This window comes from Castor canadensis, chromosome 6 (genome assembly GCF_047511655.1).
Source record: "Castor canadensis chromosome 6, mCasCan1.hap1v2, whole genome shotgun sequence".
NCBI classification, from domain to species: domain Eukaryota; kingdom Metazoa; phylum Chordata; class Mammalia; order Rodentia; family Castoridae; genus Castor; species Castor canadensis.
This window is the reverse complement of record NC_133391.1, coordinates 147,272,567-147,287,606: the sequence shown is the minus strand read 5'-3', so window position 1 is coordinate 147,287,606 and position 15,040 is coordinate 147,272,567. Positions and strand designations below refer to the sequence as shown.

The window sequence follows — 15,040 nt, the reverse complement described above, 5'->3', positions numbered from 1 at the left end:
AAGAAACATTTGCCATCCTTGCCCTCTTGAAACAAATCTCACAGAAGGAGCCCAGGATTTGATGGTATAGAGAGGATAGTCTCCATTCTTCTTCTCCAATCCAAAATCCCAGGAAGAGTCTCTGAATAGCCTGAGGGAGGACACAGTTCCATCTCTCGGGAGCAGACACCGCTGGAAGAACCTGGGTAGAATAGGAGGGAGGATAGAGAAGAAGCCTGGGCTCTGTGGAAAATCCCACCCTTATAAACCCACCTCAGTGGTACATGGGAGCAGTATATGCTGAAGGAAAGGAAAAGGCTGCCTACAAGGGAGCCAGCACCTAACATGTTAGATTGGAGTTGAAAAACATCCTTGCTTGAGCCCACAGTGCTCCAGTGGTGTCCCGGCATGATAGTTGGGGTACAGACTTCATTTTTGGTTCTCCATCTACTCCTTTTCTCCAGCTCCTAGGACTTCAACATTCACAGAATATATTTTATTGATTTATGTGTCCCTTATTCTGACAAGCAATATAACTGGGTAGAGATATTTAGCAGGCCCAATGGAACCACTGTGATTATTGTAAATGACATTTCCAACATTCCAGAGTGTGGAGGACCCAAGTTGTCCCCATTTTGAAACCGAGTCAGAGAGCCAATGAAGTATGCAATGAGCTAACTTTTGGCAATAAAATCTTTCTGGAGTAAAAGCAGAGGTTAAATATAACCATGAAGTTTATCTTCTTGCTGTAAAGATAGTGTTCACAACCAATCACTTTGCATATGGACCTTCTTTTTACTTTTTTGCATTTGATCTTTGCTGGGGACATGACTTAAGTGGTAGAGCATTTGTCTTACCACTTGATCTCAAAAACAGCTACACTGAAGTATTATTTACGTCCTGCTACACTTTAAGTCACCAATTTTAGTATACAATTCAATGATTTGAATGATTGAATGAAAAGAGTTGTGTGACTACCACCTCATCCTAGGAAGATCCTTTCCTGCCATTTGTAATGACTTTCTGTTACCAGGCCCAGCCCCAGACAACCAGGAATCCACTTTTGTCTCTGTTAATTTGCCTTTCCTAGACATGGCATAGAGATGTGGTGTTTGTGTCTAACTTACTATAATGTTTTTGAGCCTTATCCAGTTATACTGTGAATGTATGTTCTTTTTTACTACTGGAGGTATTCATTATGTGGAAATGTTATGGTTTGTTTACCTGGAAGACATTTCAGTCATTTCAGTTTCTTACGATTATAAATATTGCTTCTGTAGACATTCACATGCAAGTCTGAATGGACATATGTTTTAATTTCTCCTGGTAGATACATAGGAATGGAATTGCTGGGTCATATGGTGAATTTGTATTTTATCTTTTAAAGAACCTGCCAAACTGCTTTCCATAATGGCTATACCATTTTGTACTTATTTTGCATTTTCATTTGTAACTGCTAGGATTGGACCTAGTGTCTCCCTAGGTATCTCAAGATGGCCTCAAATTTGGAATCTTGCCTCAGCCTCTTGAGTGTTGGGATTTGAGTGTTGTACCACCACACCCAGCAGACCTGAACTTTTTAACGTGGTAGGTTCTTTTTGATTTCAAGATGGGTGAAATTCAAGGAATGAAGGAAGGAAGAAGGAGCTAAGGAGCCTTTCCACACATGGGCTTTTGAAGTTGGTTGTTAGTTATGTGCAGGGCAGTTTTTCTCTGGAGAGATGAACATGGTGTGTCTAGAAGGAGATAGTGAAGTGTACATCAAAAAATATATACATAGCGGGTACTTTACAAATCATCTTAAAAATGACCTCAGTGTAAGGGGTAATTGCATGGAGTTTCTTACCCTAGAATGATTTTTATATTCCAGAGGTGGCTTGTTTTGATTAAGCCTATGCTTTTTAAATTGGATGGATGGAGGGCAGGAGGTAACCTTGGGACTTTTGGTAGGCTCACTGGAGCATGTGAGTAGCAGATTTGACAGACCAGATAGTAATGTTGCCAGAGCCTTGGACAGCTTCAAATCAGAGCCGCTGGCTTGGCTGATTATAGATCAAGGTCAGTCCTGGTGATGGCTGGTTTTATTCTCAAAGAGGAATGATATATTTAGTTCTGAAGAGAAATGTCATCCCCTGGGTGAAGGCAAGTAGTGAAAATGGGGAGATTAATGCTCTCAAGAGAGTGTTTCTACGTGATTATTATGATGCAATAGCTGAATTACATGGATTTAAAAGAATGTACTCATTTATTTTCTTGGGAAAAAATGTGAGGTATTACGGTATCTTAGAAAGAATTCATTGCCAAAATGGAACCATTGCTAGGTCTTTTTTCCTAACTGCTTTAAAAAAATTATTTTAGGGGCTCAGAGGATCTGAGTTCAAGACCAGCCCTGACAAAGAAGTTCTAGACACCCCATCTCAACCAATAAAATCTGGGTGTGATGGTATGTGCCTTCATCTCAGCTACATGGTCGGCATAAATAGGAGTATCTCAGTCCAGGTCAGTCTGGGTATAAATGCCAGACTTTATTAAAAAATAACTAAAGCAAAAAGGGCTGTGGGTGTGGCTTAAGTAGTAGAGTACCTGCCTAGCAAGTGTGTGAGGCCCTGAGTTCAAACCCCAGTACTGCCAAAAAAAATTATTTAAATTTTTTCTATTTTTAATTGGTACAGCAAGTGTACATATTTGTGGAGAACAGTGTGATATTTTCATATGTGTATAATGTGTAATGATCAAATCAGAGTAATTAATATTCATTACATAAGTATTTCCTGACTTCTTTATCATGTGGATAATATTTTAACAAACCTGTCATCTGAGTTAGTTCATAAGCAATCACCTAGCCCATAAGTAATGCTCAGTAAAATTTGTTCATTCATTCATATGTATCTGGTTTGGTGACTAAACCAAGATTTATAAGATAATCATAAAGCAGTTTTGTTTTGTGTCTGAAGTGAAGTTGGTATATTCCTTCCTCTGAAAGAAAACTAAGACTTTTTTGATGATGGTGACCGTGGTCATTTTTCGTGGTGCCAGAGATCAAACCCATGCCGTGGGCATGCTGTACTACTGAGCTACATCCTCAGCCCTGATTCTGCTTTCTTTTCTTGATTAAAAGCATTTTTATTAACATGTATTAGTTGTACAGGGAGTTTCTATTGTGGTATTTCCATATATGCTTATAATGTACTTTGATTAGATTCACCCCTTCCCTTTTTCTCCCTCATCGCTCCTTGCCCCTTCTTATGACTGCTTAAACAGGTTTCTGCTGTTTTCATACAAGTATATGAAGTACATCAGCCATATTCATCCACCTTCACCCTCCCCATTTACCCTCCCCATACATCCCACTAGTACCTACCTGAACAGGACCTGTTTTACCTTCCTGTCCTTCATTGTTTGAGTGTATATTAATTGTTTGGAGGGGATTGCTGTGACATTTCACACATGCACACATTGTACTTTAATCAGAGTGATGCCCTCTTTTACTGTGTTTGTATCTCCCATTACTCAACAGCTCCCAGTGTGCTTCATTATGCTGTCTTCATACACAGATGCAGTGTAGCTCAATATTATTCACTTTATCATTTTCTTGTCTACTCCTCTTCCTCCTAGGTCTCCACAAACAGTCCCATTATTACAGTCAGGTTCTTTCTATATTATGTAGACATGATCGTGTATATATTTATGTATTCATTAATCTCTTAGATCTAGCATCCACATCTGAGAGAAAACACGCAACCTTTGTCCTTCTGAACTTGGCTACTTTGCTTAACACGATGATCTCCAGTTCCATCTATTTATCTGCAAATGACATAATTTCATCCTTTGTGTTCTTCATCATGTATATATACCACATTTTCTTAATCCATTCATCAGTTGTAGGGCATCTAGGCTGTTTCCAGATCTTGGCTATTGTGAACATTGCTGAAATAAACATGGGTGTGCAAGTGTCTTCATTGTATCCTGACTTACCTTCCTTCAGGTATATGCCCAGGAATGGTATCAGTGGATTGTATGATAGTTCTAATTTTAGTTTCGTAAGGAACCTCCATACTGCTTTCCATAGTGGCTGCACTAATTTGTATTCCCACCAAAAGTGACAGTATATAAGGTTCCTTTTTCCCTCCATCCTTGCCAGCATTTGTTGTTTGTATTCTTGACCATAGCCATTCTGATTGGAGTGAGGTGAAATCTCAGTGTTGTTTTGATTGGCATCTCCTTTATATGCAGGGATGTATTTACTGGCCATTGGTACTTCTTGTAAGAGTTGTCTGCTTGGTTCATTTGCATGTTTATCTATTGAGTTGTTGATTCTTTGGGACTTTAGTGCTTTGAGCTCTCTGTATATTCTGGTTATTGATCCCATAGCTGGCAAAGATTTTCTCTCATTCTGTGGGCTGTCTTTTCAGTCTAGTGATTATTTCCTTTACTGTGCAGAAGCTTTTTAGTTTGATGCAGTCCCACTTGTCAATCCTTTCTCTTTTTTGTTGAGCTATTGCAGTTCTATTCAGGAACTCATTGCCTATGCCTAGATGTTCCAGAGTTTCCCCTATTCTTTCTTGCAGTAGTTTCAAAGTTTTAGGTCTTTCATTAAGGTCTTTGATCCACTTTGAATTGATATTAGTACAGGGTGAGGGACTGGATCTAATGTTTCAGTCTTCTATATATGGATCTGTCTTTTCTCCAATGTATGTTTTAGGTTCCTTTGTCAAAAATCAATGACAGCCCTGATTATTCTCAATTTAGAAGGGGTGCCACAGTCAATAAAATTGTGAAATACTCTCAGTTCAGTCCATTTTTTTTTTTTCCAGTGCTGGGATTGAATGCAGGGCCTCAAACATGGTATGAAGGTCCTGAGCTATATTCATAGCCAGAAGTCTAATTTAGCATGATAGGGAGTTAAAATTTGATTTAAAGTTAAATAGCTTCCCCTTTCTCTCTTTCTGTTCTCCACTCTTCTCCCCTGCCTCCTCTATCTTCCAGTTATGATCTGAGATCTGTCTTAGTGATTCTTCTCTGATAAATCTGCTATGGGGTAGGGGATGAGCATGAGAAGAGAGAGGGCCAAAGTTCTTACTTGACTGATACAGTGTCATGTTTTCTGAGTCTGACAGGTGTTTAGGCTGAGTCTTGTTCTTAGAATCTTTCTGTGGTGTTAGGGGCAGAATTATGTACTTCAAAATTTATTTGAAGTCTTACTCCCTAGTATGTCAGAATATGACTGAATTTGGAATTGCCTTGACAAGTAAAACAAGGTTTATGGGTCAGCCCTCATCCAATGAGAATGGTGTCCTTAGAAGAAGGGATCAGCCAGAAATCCCACTCCTAAGGATATACCCAAAGGAATGTGACTTAGATTATTCCATAGGCACCTGCACACCCATGTTTATTGCAGCACTGTTCACAATAGCCAAGTTATGGAAACAGCCAAGATGCCCCACTACTGAGGAATGGATTAAGAAAATGTGATATTTATACAGAATGGAATTTTTCTCAGCCATGAAGAAGAATGAAATCTTATCATTTGCAAGTAAATGGATGGAACTGGAGAACATCATTCTGAGCGAGGTTAGCCAGGCTCAAAAGGCCAAAAGTCATATGTTCTCTCTCATATGCGGACTTTAGACCTAAAACAAATGCAGTATTATTATTGGACATGAGTCACACGCTAAGGGGAGAATGAATACAGGAGGAATAGGGAAAAGTAGGAAACCCAAAACCTGAAAGTGTTTGATGTGCCCACTGTAGAAGAGCTAATATAGTAACCTTAAACTGACAGAGGCCACTATGGAAAGGTGACTAGGAACTAGTGAAGAGGTCTGGTAGAGATAAACCAATTCGGGTTGTAATACACTTGTGCATGGAAGCAATGCTAGGAATCTCTGTGTAGCTATCCTTATCTCAACTAGCAAAAATGCTATGACTTTCTTATTATTGCTTATGTCTTCTCTTCAACAAAATTAGAGAAGAGAGCAGAACAGGTTCTGCCTGGAAGTGAGGGGGATGGGGGGGAGAGGGAGGGGTGGGGGGGCAGGGAGGGAGAGATGGCCCAAACAATGTATGCACATATATGAGTAAATGAATAAATATAAACCGAAAAAAAAAAAAAAAGAAGAAGGGATCAGGACATAGACTATGCAGAGGGGGACCATGTGAAAACAAAGAAAGAAGATGCCTATCCAGAAGCCTAGGGAAGAGGCCTCAGAATGAAACCAATTCTGTCTACACCTTGATCTTGGATTTCCAGTTTCCAGAACTGTGAGAAATTCATTTCTATTATTTAAGCTGCCGTCTATGATACTTTTTTGTGTTATCTTGAATAGACCAGCATAGGGTGCCTTCAGAGACCATATTGTGCTCTTGTTCCTGGACACGGGCACCTCCTGCAGTCCCATTGAGTAGGCAATGTGTAGGCTCTGGTTATTTCTTCCATCAGACATCAGCTTCTCTCTGCCCTCCAAGTCCTTCTAGTCCACCCTGCTATAGAAGACCTAAGACAGCTTCCTATTCTGTGATGGGCTGTCTACATGGGGCCCATTTCCATGTAGATAATCTCCAGCATTCAGGCTGATCACCACACAGAGGTGTGAAGGAGAGGCAACCTCTCCTTCCTTTTCATCTTTGAAGCCTAGGCCAGTTTCTGTCTCACTCACCCTTTAGATTTTCCAGGCATGGATAAGACCCCTCTTAATCTCTCCAGGCAGTGGCATCAGCCTTTCTCAGGTTGAGGTGGTATGGTGGGAATCATTGCATCGTTCTCTCCAAAGAAAGATCCTCCTCAGTTTCCACACACTCACCCTTTTGATCCTGCATGTGAGGAAGGAATGTAAGAGCTCTGCTATCAGTTTTCCGTTAAATCCTTTGAGCATTTGCATCTTCACTGGCCATTTTGGAATGAAATGACTTGTATCGTTGTGCTTCCAGTTCAACACTTAGTGCTCATTTGTTTATCATGCATTCATGTTGAAGCCATAGTAAAGTTTCACTGAGTGTTGACTATGAGGAGAGCCATGGTGAGACTGGAAGCAAAAACTTGACCCTGTCTGGGGTGAACATTTTCTTTGTGATGAGCTTCCTGACTAGCAAGGGACTAGCTAATCCCTGAGTAGCAAGGGTGAGGTAACAGAATAGGCATGCTGCTTTGGGGGGGAGTATTGGCTTGTCCCATGACTCTCTTCAGAATCAGGCTGATAAAATATTTATCCTAAGCACAAGGTTCTGTTTGATGATTCTTGCTCTGTGCTAAACCCCATATTCCTTTATCACCATGTGCTCCTTGGCTCATTGGCTGGAGGAGACACTGTGGAAGAACAGCAATGAGGGGCACCGGTGACTTGTTAAGACTCCATAGACCAAATGAGTGGAATCTTTGAGAACTTCTTAATGCTTCCATTGGTACATGGTAAAACCTAATCATTATATTGCTTTTATGTAAATCCCAACGAAACTAATGCTGTCATAGTGCATGTGGCATCAGAGAGAAACTTGCTGAGGTCAAAGGTAAAGTCTAAAGGCTATTTGTATCTTTGTCCTACACGTTCATTCACGAAACATTGATTGATTATACACCAGTGGCCAAGGCATTCTACCCTGAAAAAGCCTCTTTTCCAATGTGAGTGAGATGTAAGTTTTCAAATTTGCTGAAAAATTGTAACAGTCCTCTTGAATCCCTTCCACCTACCCCTGGTCTATAAAGAGGTCAGTCTGGAGAGGGTCTTTCTTTGGAAAGAGAATTATGTGGTGATTCCCAGCACACAGACTTAGCCACATGACAGGAGCTGGTAAGACTGCTTGGAGAGGTTGCACAGGTCTCTGACCCTGACCCAGGCCAGGAGAGATGGATGTGATATCCTTTCTCTTTTGGCCTGCCCAAATCTTGTCCCTCTTTTAAGGCCAGTTAGAACCCTATCCCAGTTTATAAAGTCTTCCTCATTTTCCCCAACCCTTAAGGATTTCCACTTTTTGAGTTCCTGCAGTATTTAACACCTGGTTGTAAGAATTTTTTTCTTTTTAAATCATTCTCTTCTCATATCCTTGGTCAGTTCGAGTTTGCCACACTGCCTAGTCATTGTTTCTGTTACCCAAATGTTCGTGTGCATTTAAAATTTGGTCTTATAGAAATGAATCTGCTGTATATAAAGTAAATTGGTCTGGGAGAAGGGGAACAGTACCCACTGGGTCTTGCTTTCCAATTTATTATTATTGTTATTATTTTGGTACTGTGATTTGAAGCCAGGGCTTTGCACTTGCTAGGCAGGTGCTCTATCACTTGAGCCATGCCTCTAGCCTCGTTCCCAATATATGTTCTTTGTTCCAGAAGTAGCAATGTAATTCAGACACAGCCCAAGAGAGACTTGAAGCAGCTTCTGCCCACTGGGAGGAGTAGGGGTGTCACCAGGTGGTGTGTTGTTATGGGCATCTTTACAGGAATGGGGTTGGGCTGGAGAGGCCTTTTGCAGAATGTTTTTGTTTTGCCAGAATGAGAGAATTGAATGTTTCTACAGCTCTTGGTAAAAATCCATCTTTGCTGGAGAGAGATTATTATTGGAGGAAATGAGGCACTTGAAGGAGGAGAGGTAGATGCTGAAGAGAAGTATTTTAGTTTTTTCTGTTTGTTCAACCTTTTTGTCAGTGGTGTGGATTTTAAGTCTGTTCTTTTTTAACTTGGAAGAGAAAAACCCCAATGTGTGTTAGTGCTCTGCTGTTGCTGAGGATTCTGTAGAAGCATCCTCATATTCTATGGTGCAAGGATTAACTAGAGGATCTTGTTACTTACTTTGCTCCTCTCATTCTGTAGTAATTCAAAGGAAATTATTTTAAGCTACTGCCTTTGAATCTTGTGGTATGGTCTTTCAGATTGCCAACATATTCTTGATTCAGGAAAAAATGTACCTGTGTATATAACCATAACCTGCCTTTATGAGTTAATATCAATCCTTACTGGCCTTGGGTGACCAGATAATTGCTGAAGTAGAATTGGGGTGTAGAAGGTCCTTCTCCCACCACCGGTCCCCCACCCCTACCTCCACTCCAATAGTGTGAAAGATTCAAACACAGTTGATGTTTACTGATCTTCTTTACCTGCTCATGTCTCCAGATCATCTTTGATTGAGAGTGTAAATTATAGGTAGCATGTCATTAACTGACCCAGAGTGGTGGTTCTCCATCTAGTTATAATCTCAGTCACGTGAGGCATTTCACCTCCAATTCCAGACACCTGGGTGGGGCTCCTAGAAAATGGCCAGATTGGGTGGGTATAGGAGTAGTTTGAAACTACTTCAAGTCAGTGGTAGGGTGTGGTAGAGAAATAGCTAAATAAAGAAAATCTCCTGAGTATAACTACCATTCTAAGGGCATTAGTTGTTAACCTTGTTCTTTTGAAGCTCTTTTTTAATCACTCTTAAGTTTCTAACTTAGAATTTTCTTAATTCTAAGGGTTGGAGAAAGTAATAGAGATTATTAAGCTGTTTTTTTAAAAACAGCATTGTTTAAATATCATTTGTGTATCATTCAGTTCACCTCCTGAAAGTGTACGGTTGAATTATTTTTTCTGTTGCTGGGGATCGAACCCAGAACCTCACACACACGAGGCAAGCGCTCTACCAGCTGATCTTCCTCAGTCCTTGAGTAGTTTTTAGTATGTTCACAGGTTGTGTAGCCATCATGACAATACATTTTAAAACATTTTTAACACTCCAAAAGGAAACCCCATATCCATTGTAAGTTATTTTTTTAAGCATAAGTCTAACTTTCTTGTTTATGATAAAGATTTATAGGTTAGTATCAAGGTATTTTGATTCAGGATACTATTACATCAGATTTCACATTCACTTCTATTGAGTTATATTATTTTTTAGAGGAAAAATGAAAAATAAATAGACCTCTCAGGCCATGTCCAGTCTTTCAAATGAAAGGACAACAAAGGTATGCCTCTCTGTACTGCTCCTTCCCGTTGAATAACATGACATCCTTTATGTGATGATTAACAAGCAGTGATGACTGACATGCTTCAGTAACTTATTTTGAATACAGCAGGTAGTAAACTGACTGATATTTCTGCTCACTGGGTAGGTGTGCTTTATTCTGCTTGAGATGGGAGAACTTAGTTTTGATCACTTTCCATGAATATGTCATCTTTCTGAACATAACCAAATGAGGCTCTCGGTACTGACTTAATTCAGTTTCATTGGAATTCTTTTGAAATAAGCATCTTGATTAAGTGGCTTTTCCAAAGACTGCCATTTATGTAACCCTACAACACTGACAGTTGTTATCTTACCTAAGGTAGGCTGTATCCCAGCCTGGACATTGGAAGTTTGAGATTGGGAATTGGGGCTATAAAATCCCAACTGGTCCCAATAAAGTGAGACCCTGGTTTACTCATGGTCATCTTCAGGAAGAGGAGATGCTGGGACAGAATCCTGGCATCATTCCAGGGGCCAGGTTACTTCCCGTGGCTTCCAGGTGTTAGAATACCAGGAAAGACAATGGTCTATTCATAACTCCAGTTATACCCAGCTCTAGTTTTTGATTCTAGAGTTACTGTTCTGTAGGTTTTCATCACTTCTTTCCCCTTGACACCCATTTCTATCATCCTGGAGGTATACCCATGGACCACCCAGCTACCACATATCCAGAGCCTTGGGCTCCAAGACGTTAATAGCGTCCCCTGGGAACTTTTGGAATTTACTTTATTTAATCCTCTTCAAATAAGAGTTTGCGTACTTTTCACTGCCAGACTTTGAAAAAAAAAAAAAGAAGAAAGCCAAAGACAAACACACACCAAAAAAACCTACCACAACACTCATTCAGCCCCTGTGACCTCAAACAAAATCTTACCACTGTTGCCTAAGACCTGTGTTGTATGAATGAGGGAATGCCGTGGGTGGTTCTGCCTTGGTGGGCTGCACAGTTTGTGGGTTATTGCAGCTGTGGCTTCTGTTTTCTCCCTTTCCTGCTGCATTGATTTGGTCTCTTTCTTTGGTTATTTCAAGAGGGTGGAAAGAATTAAATTCAAGAGATGTTCTCCATTTTCTAGAAACAGTTGAGGTAGAAACCATGGGCCAATGAGAGTTTGGAAATATCTGATTTTCTTTATTTCTGTTTTGATTCATCAAAAGGTGATGTGTTTTGACATGGAAAAAATAACCCAACCTTGGTTTATAAGCCAGGTCTGCTTTGACAATGGACTCCATTCTGTGTCTATTCTAGGTTCTCAAACTTCAGTGGCAAAGATTCACCCAAGGGAATTACTGGACCCTGCCCCTTGAGGTTCAGTTTCTGTGGGGGAGGGGCTAGAATTTTGCTTTTAGAAAATTGTTCCCAGGTTTGTCTGATGCAGGTGAACTACGGGCTGGCTTTGAGAAACTCTCCTGGCATTTGTACTTGCTATGAAGGTACCAGCCCAGTGTCTGCTGAGATACAGTGCTTGGCAATTAGCAGTATGTAATTACAGTGTGTACTGTTTCCAAGGCAACATGTGTTCTGTCACTTCTGCTAAGGTTGGCCTCAGTCACAGTGTGGCCTCCAGATTAATGCCATTGGTGTGCTTTATGATGACTGGATTTTTCATGCCATTCATCCAAGGACTCTGCTTAGTGGGAGCAGCAATGATGAAAGTAAACACATTAGGAGCCAGAGAGTCACAGGGTGACTTCTGGAGGCAGTGACAAGGACAGGAGGAGGGATGAGGTGCTTGCATTTTTCTCCCTTCTATCTTCTCAAATCAGTTTTGTCCAGAATGCTAAGAATGTGGAAGAACAGGAGTTAGCCTTGAAAGGCTTTTCAGAATAATATCTAGCTGTGTTAAATGTTTGTCTACCACCATTTCTTAGTTCTCAATTGAAATAGTACTGTTTGTTGAAAGGTCACTTGTTTTCAGTTGGGGTGGGGCTGGGGGGGCATGGTTTAAGTGGTAGAGCACCTGCCTAGCAAACACCAGGCCCTGAGTTTGTTCCCCAGTATCACCAAAAAAAAAAAAAAAAAAAAAAAAATCAGGTGCGATAGTACACACTTGTAATCCCAGCTATTCAGGAGCCCGAGACAGGAGGATTGTGATTTCAAGGCTATCCTGGGCGAAGTTATTGAGACCCTATCTCAAAAAACAAAATAAAAACAAAAGTGCTGGGGATACGGCTTATGCAGTAGAGCAGTTGCCTAACATGCCCTGGGTTAAATCTCCAGTATTATTTAAAAAGAAAGAAAGAAAAAGCTCATTTGCTTTCACTTCTGTCCAGTGCAGCTTGAAGTAGATGTTCATTGAGTTTTTCCTTTATGACAGGAACTTGCATATGGATTTTCTTCCCTCTGTGACCTAAAAGCACTTTGATTTTCTTCAGTCTACATGCAAAGGTTCCACACTTGGTGCATTTTCACTTTTAATGAAAAGGCTAATTCTATACTATATTTTAACATGGGATTTAGGTTTTTGGTTTTAGTTATGAAGCTGTATAGAATAGTGGAAAAAAGCATGCCAGTAAGCCTTCAGGGTTTGTTCTGAATTCCATCCTAAACAGGCTTTGGGACTTGCAAGCAAGTTTCCTAACTTCTTCCAGACTCTTTCTATTTCTAGAAAACGAAGAGCTTAGACTAGATTTGTGGTCCTGACTTTTGAAGGGTGACAAGTACCTCGCAGAATCAGTGAAAACTAGGAAGCGCCTTCCCTGAAGAACCTGCATATACACTCTCTTGGACAAAGATTACTTTCAATTTCCAGAGGACCACTGACTTCTCCTAAATGAAGTAATTGCTGAAGGCTCTTTCAGCAGCAACTCAGAGTTGCTGGGTCCTACAGGGCCGGGAGAGCCTTGCATTGTTTAGAGTAGCCCCTGGGGAATGAGGTATTTGATAAGGGAGGTTTTGTTGTTCCTGGCAACTTTTACTGTGCATTTAGCAGGGGGTGAAGGGGGCAGGGACAAAAGCTGGACAAATAAATATGGAGGAGCGATATCTGGAATGTGAACTGTTTTTCTTATCATTTTTCAAAAGAGGTAGATGGTATAATTGCAAAATAGAGGATTTCTGAAGGATTACTTTAGCATGCATGTATCAGTCTGTTTTTTGTTACTGTCATGGAATACTCATGGTTAGGTAACTTTATAAAGAGAAAAAGGTCTATTAGTTCATGGTTCTGGAGGCTCAAGGATACGCCTGGCACTGGCGGCACTTCGGCTCTGGTGAGAGCCTTGTGGAGGACGGTAACCACAATGGAGGAGTGCACATAGAGGCGAGTGGTCAGATTGCCAAAAAGTCACAGATTTAAGTGTGGGGTTCAGGCTTTTTTATCTTATTTATTTATTTTATTTTTTAATAACAACTCACTCTTATAAGAACTCACACCAAGAGACCAGCTTTCCCTTCTGAGGTCACACCCCCAGTGATCTAAAGATCTTCCACTTGGCCCCCACCTTTTAAAGGTTCCATAACCCCCCCACAGTGCCACCCTGGGGACTATGAATCCTCGGGGGACAAACCATATTCAAGCCATAGCAAATTAGAGACAGCATTTTGTACAGTGGCCTTTGAGCTGTGACTTAAACTTGTTCTACTTTGAATGTTTGGGAACTCATTTGTACGTGGAATCTTAAAACGTCTAACTCGCTGAGGCAGGCTGGTGGTGAGGGAATAGGGGATTGAGGAATTGCTGATCAAAAGATGTAACTGACTTTGACATGAGGAAAAAGTTCTGGAGGTCTCCTGTACTACGTGGTGACTCTAGTTCATACGCATGCTGTGTGTACTGGAAAACTGCTAGATTTTAAGTATTCTCATCACAATAAAAAGTAAGTGTGTGAGGCAATGCCTATAGGTTTATTAGCTCATCAGCCAGTACACGATGTGTACATATTTCCAGCTTTCACATTGTATGTCATAAGTGTACAATTTTCATGTCAGTTAAAACAAATAAGAAAAAATAAAGTTTTCTGACAATGTCAGAAGATCCTAGGGAGTAGATCATTAGTGGAAAAGCGTATGTTCATTACTGTCCCCAGATGTTAACTCTGACCATCATCTCAACCCAACCCTACCTCCTATCCCTGGCCCAATGTTGTAACCCAATCAGGAAAGAAAGTCTGTAGTGTTTATTTGGAAGCTTACATTCATTCATTCTTTCTCTGCCTAGGTGTTGACAGATCTCCTAGGACTGCGGAAGTCTGAATGAACTAAACATGAAGAGCTTGAAGGCAAAGTTCAGGAAGAGTGATGTAAGTGTGCCGTGACTCATGGTCTGACTGCTCCACTCTGCTCCACGGCTGCAGGAGCAGCCTCCACTGGCGCCCTGATAAGGCACTGGGTTAATAAACGACAGACACCAGAAGCACTAGCCCTGCTCAGGATGACTGCTGTCAGTGGGCACGCTTTAGGTTCCTTGTTGGTTGTGTGTACAGCTTTCAAAAATGTCTTTAAAAAAATTCTTGGGGTCTGTGTCTTGTGAAGAAACAAACAAATGAAATATCTTAAAGGAAAGTCAATGAAAACCTCAGCATTCCAAAGCTGTCAAAATCCTATTCACAATGTCATTTTTAAATGAAGTGTTCTCACCAGGGAGGTTAATGTGGTTCAACTTTCTCTTCAAGAATCTTGTAGCTGGGTACATGGCTCAAATGGTAGAGCACCTGCCTAGCAAGTTTGAAGCCCTGAGTTCGAATCCCAGTACTGCCAAGAAAAAAGAAAAAACTTGTTTAATTCTTTGCTAAGCCCTTCCTGGTGAGGCAACAATATCCTTTGCTGCCTGTACCTTTACTCTCCCTGAATTCCCTGGGTTCTTACTCATTTGTTATCTGTCATAAAAGACTGCATTGGAGGAACCAGTTATGACGTCAGACTCATGAAACAAAGTCTCCCATTGGAGAAAGTAGAGAAAAATAGCATAGCAGAGGGGTTACATGTAGTGATATTTTAACAAAAGGTTGCCTCATAAATCCTGCTGGGATTCCAGTCTTGAATGAGCTGCATTCCAAAAGCTTCGAGCAGAGTGTTGCCTGGGAGAAATTCATGGAAGGACATTAGATGGAAGCCCAGATTTGTTACCCTCAAAACGGGCTTGCTTAGTTACTAC

At 40.7% G+C, this 15,040-nt stretch overlaps 1 protein-coding gene across 4 annotated transcripts in view; it reads left to right on the top strand.

The window, feature by feature from the left end:
* The window catches only part of Rai14 (retinoic acid induced 14), a 143,932-nt gene that overhangs the window by 12,877 nt on the left and 116,015 nt on the right, over positions 1–15,040 (top strand). For 3 of the 4 annotated variants that reach the window (XM_020170481.2, XM_074077641.1, XM_074077639.1), the window contains exon 2: positions 14,105–14,186. In XM_020170481.2, the coding sequence (XP_020026070.2) occupies positions 14,151–14,186 (36 nt within the window). In that variant the 5' untranslated portion in view covers positions 14,105–14,150. Of the gene's footprint in view, positions 1–6,919; positions 7,378–14,104; positions 14,187–15,040 lie in introns of those variants that run through there. The other variant, XM_074077640.1, reaches the window with a different exon arrangement.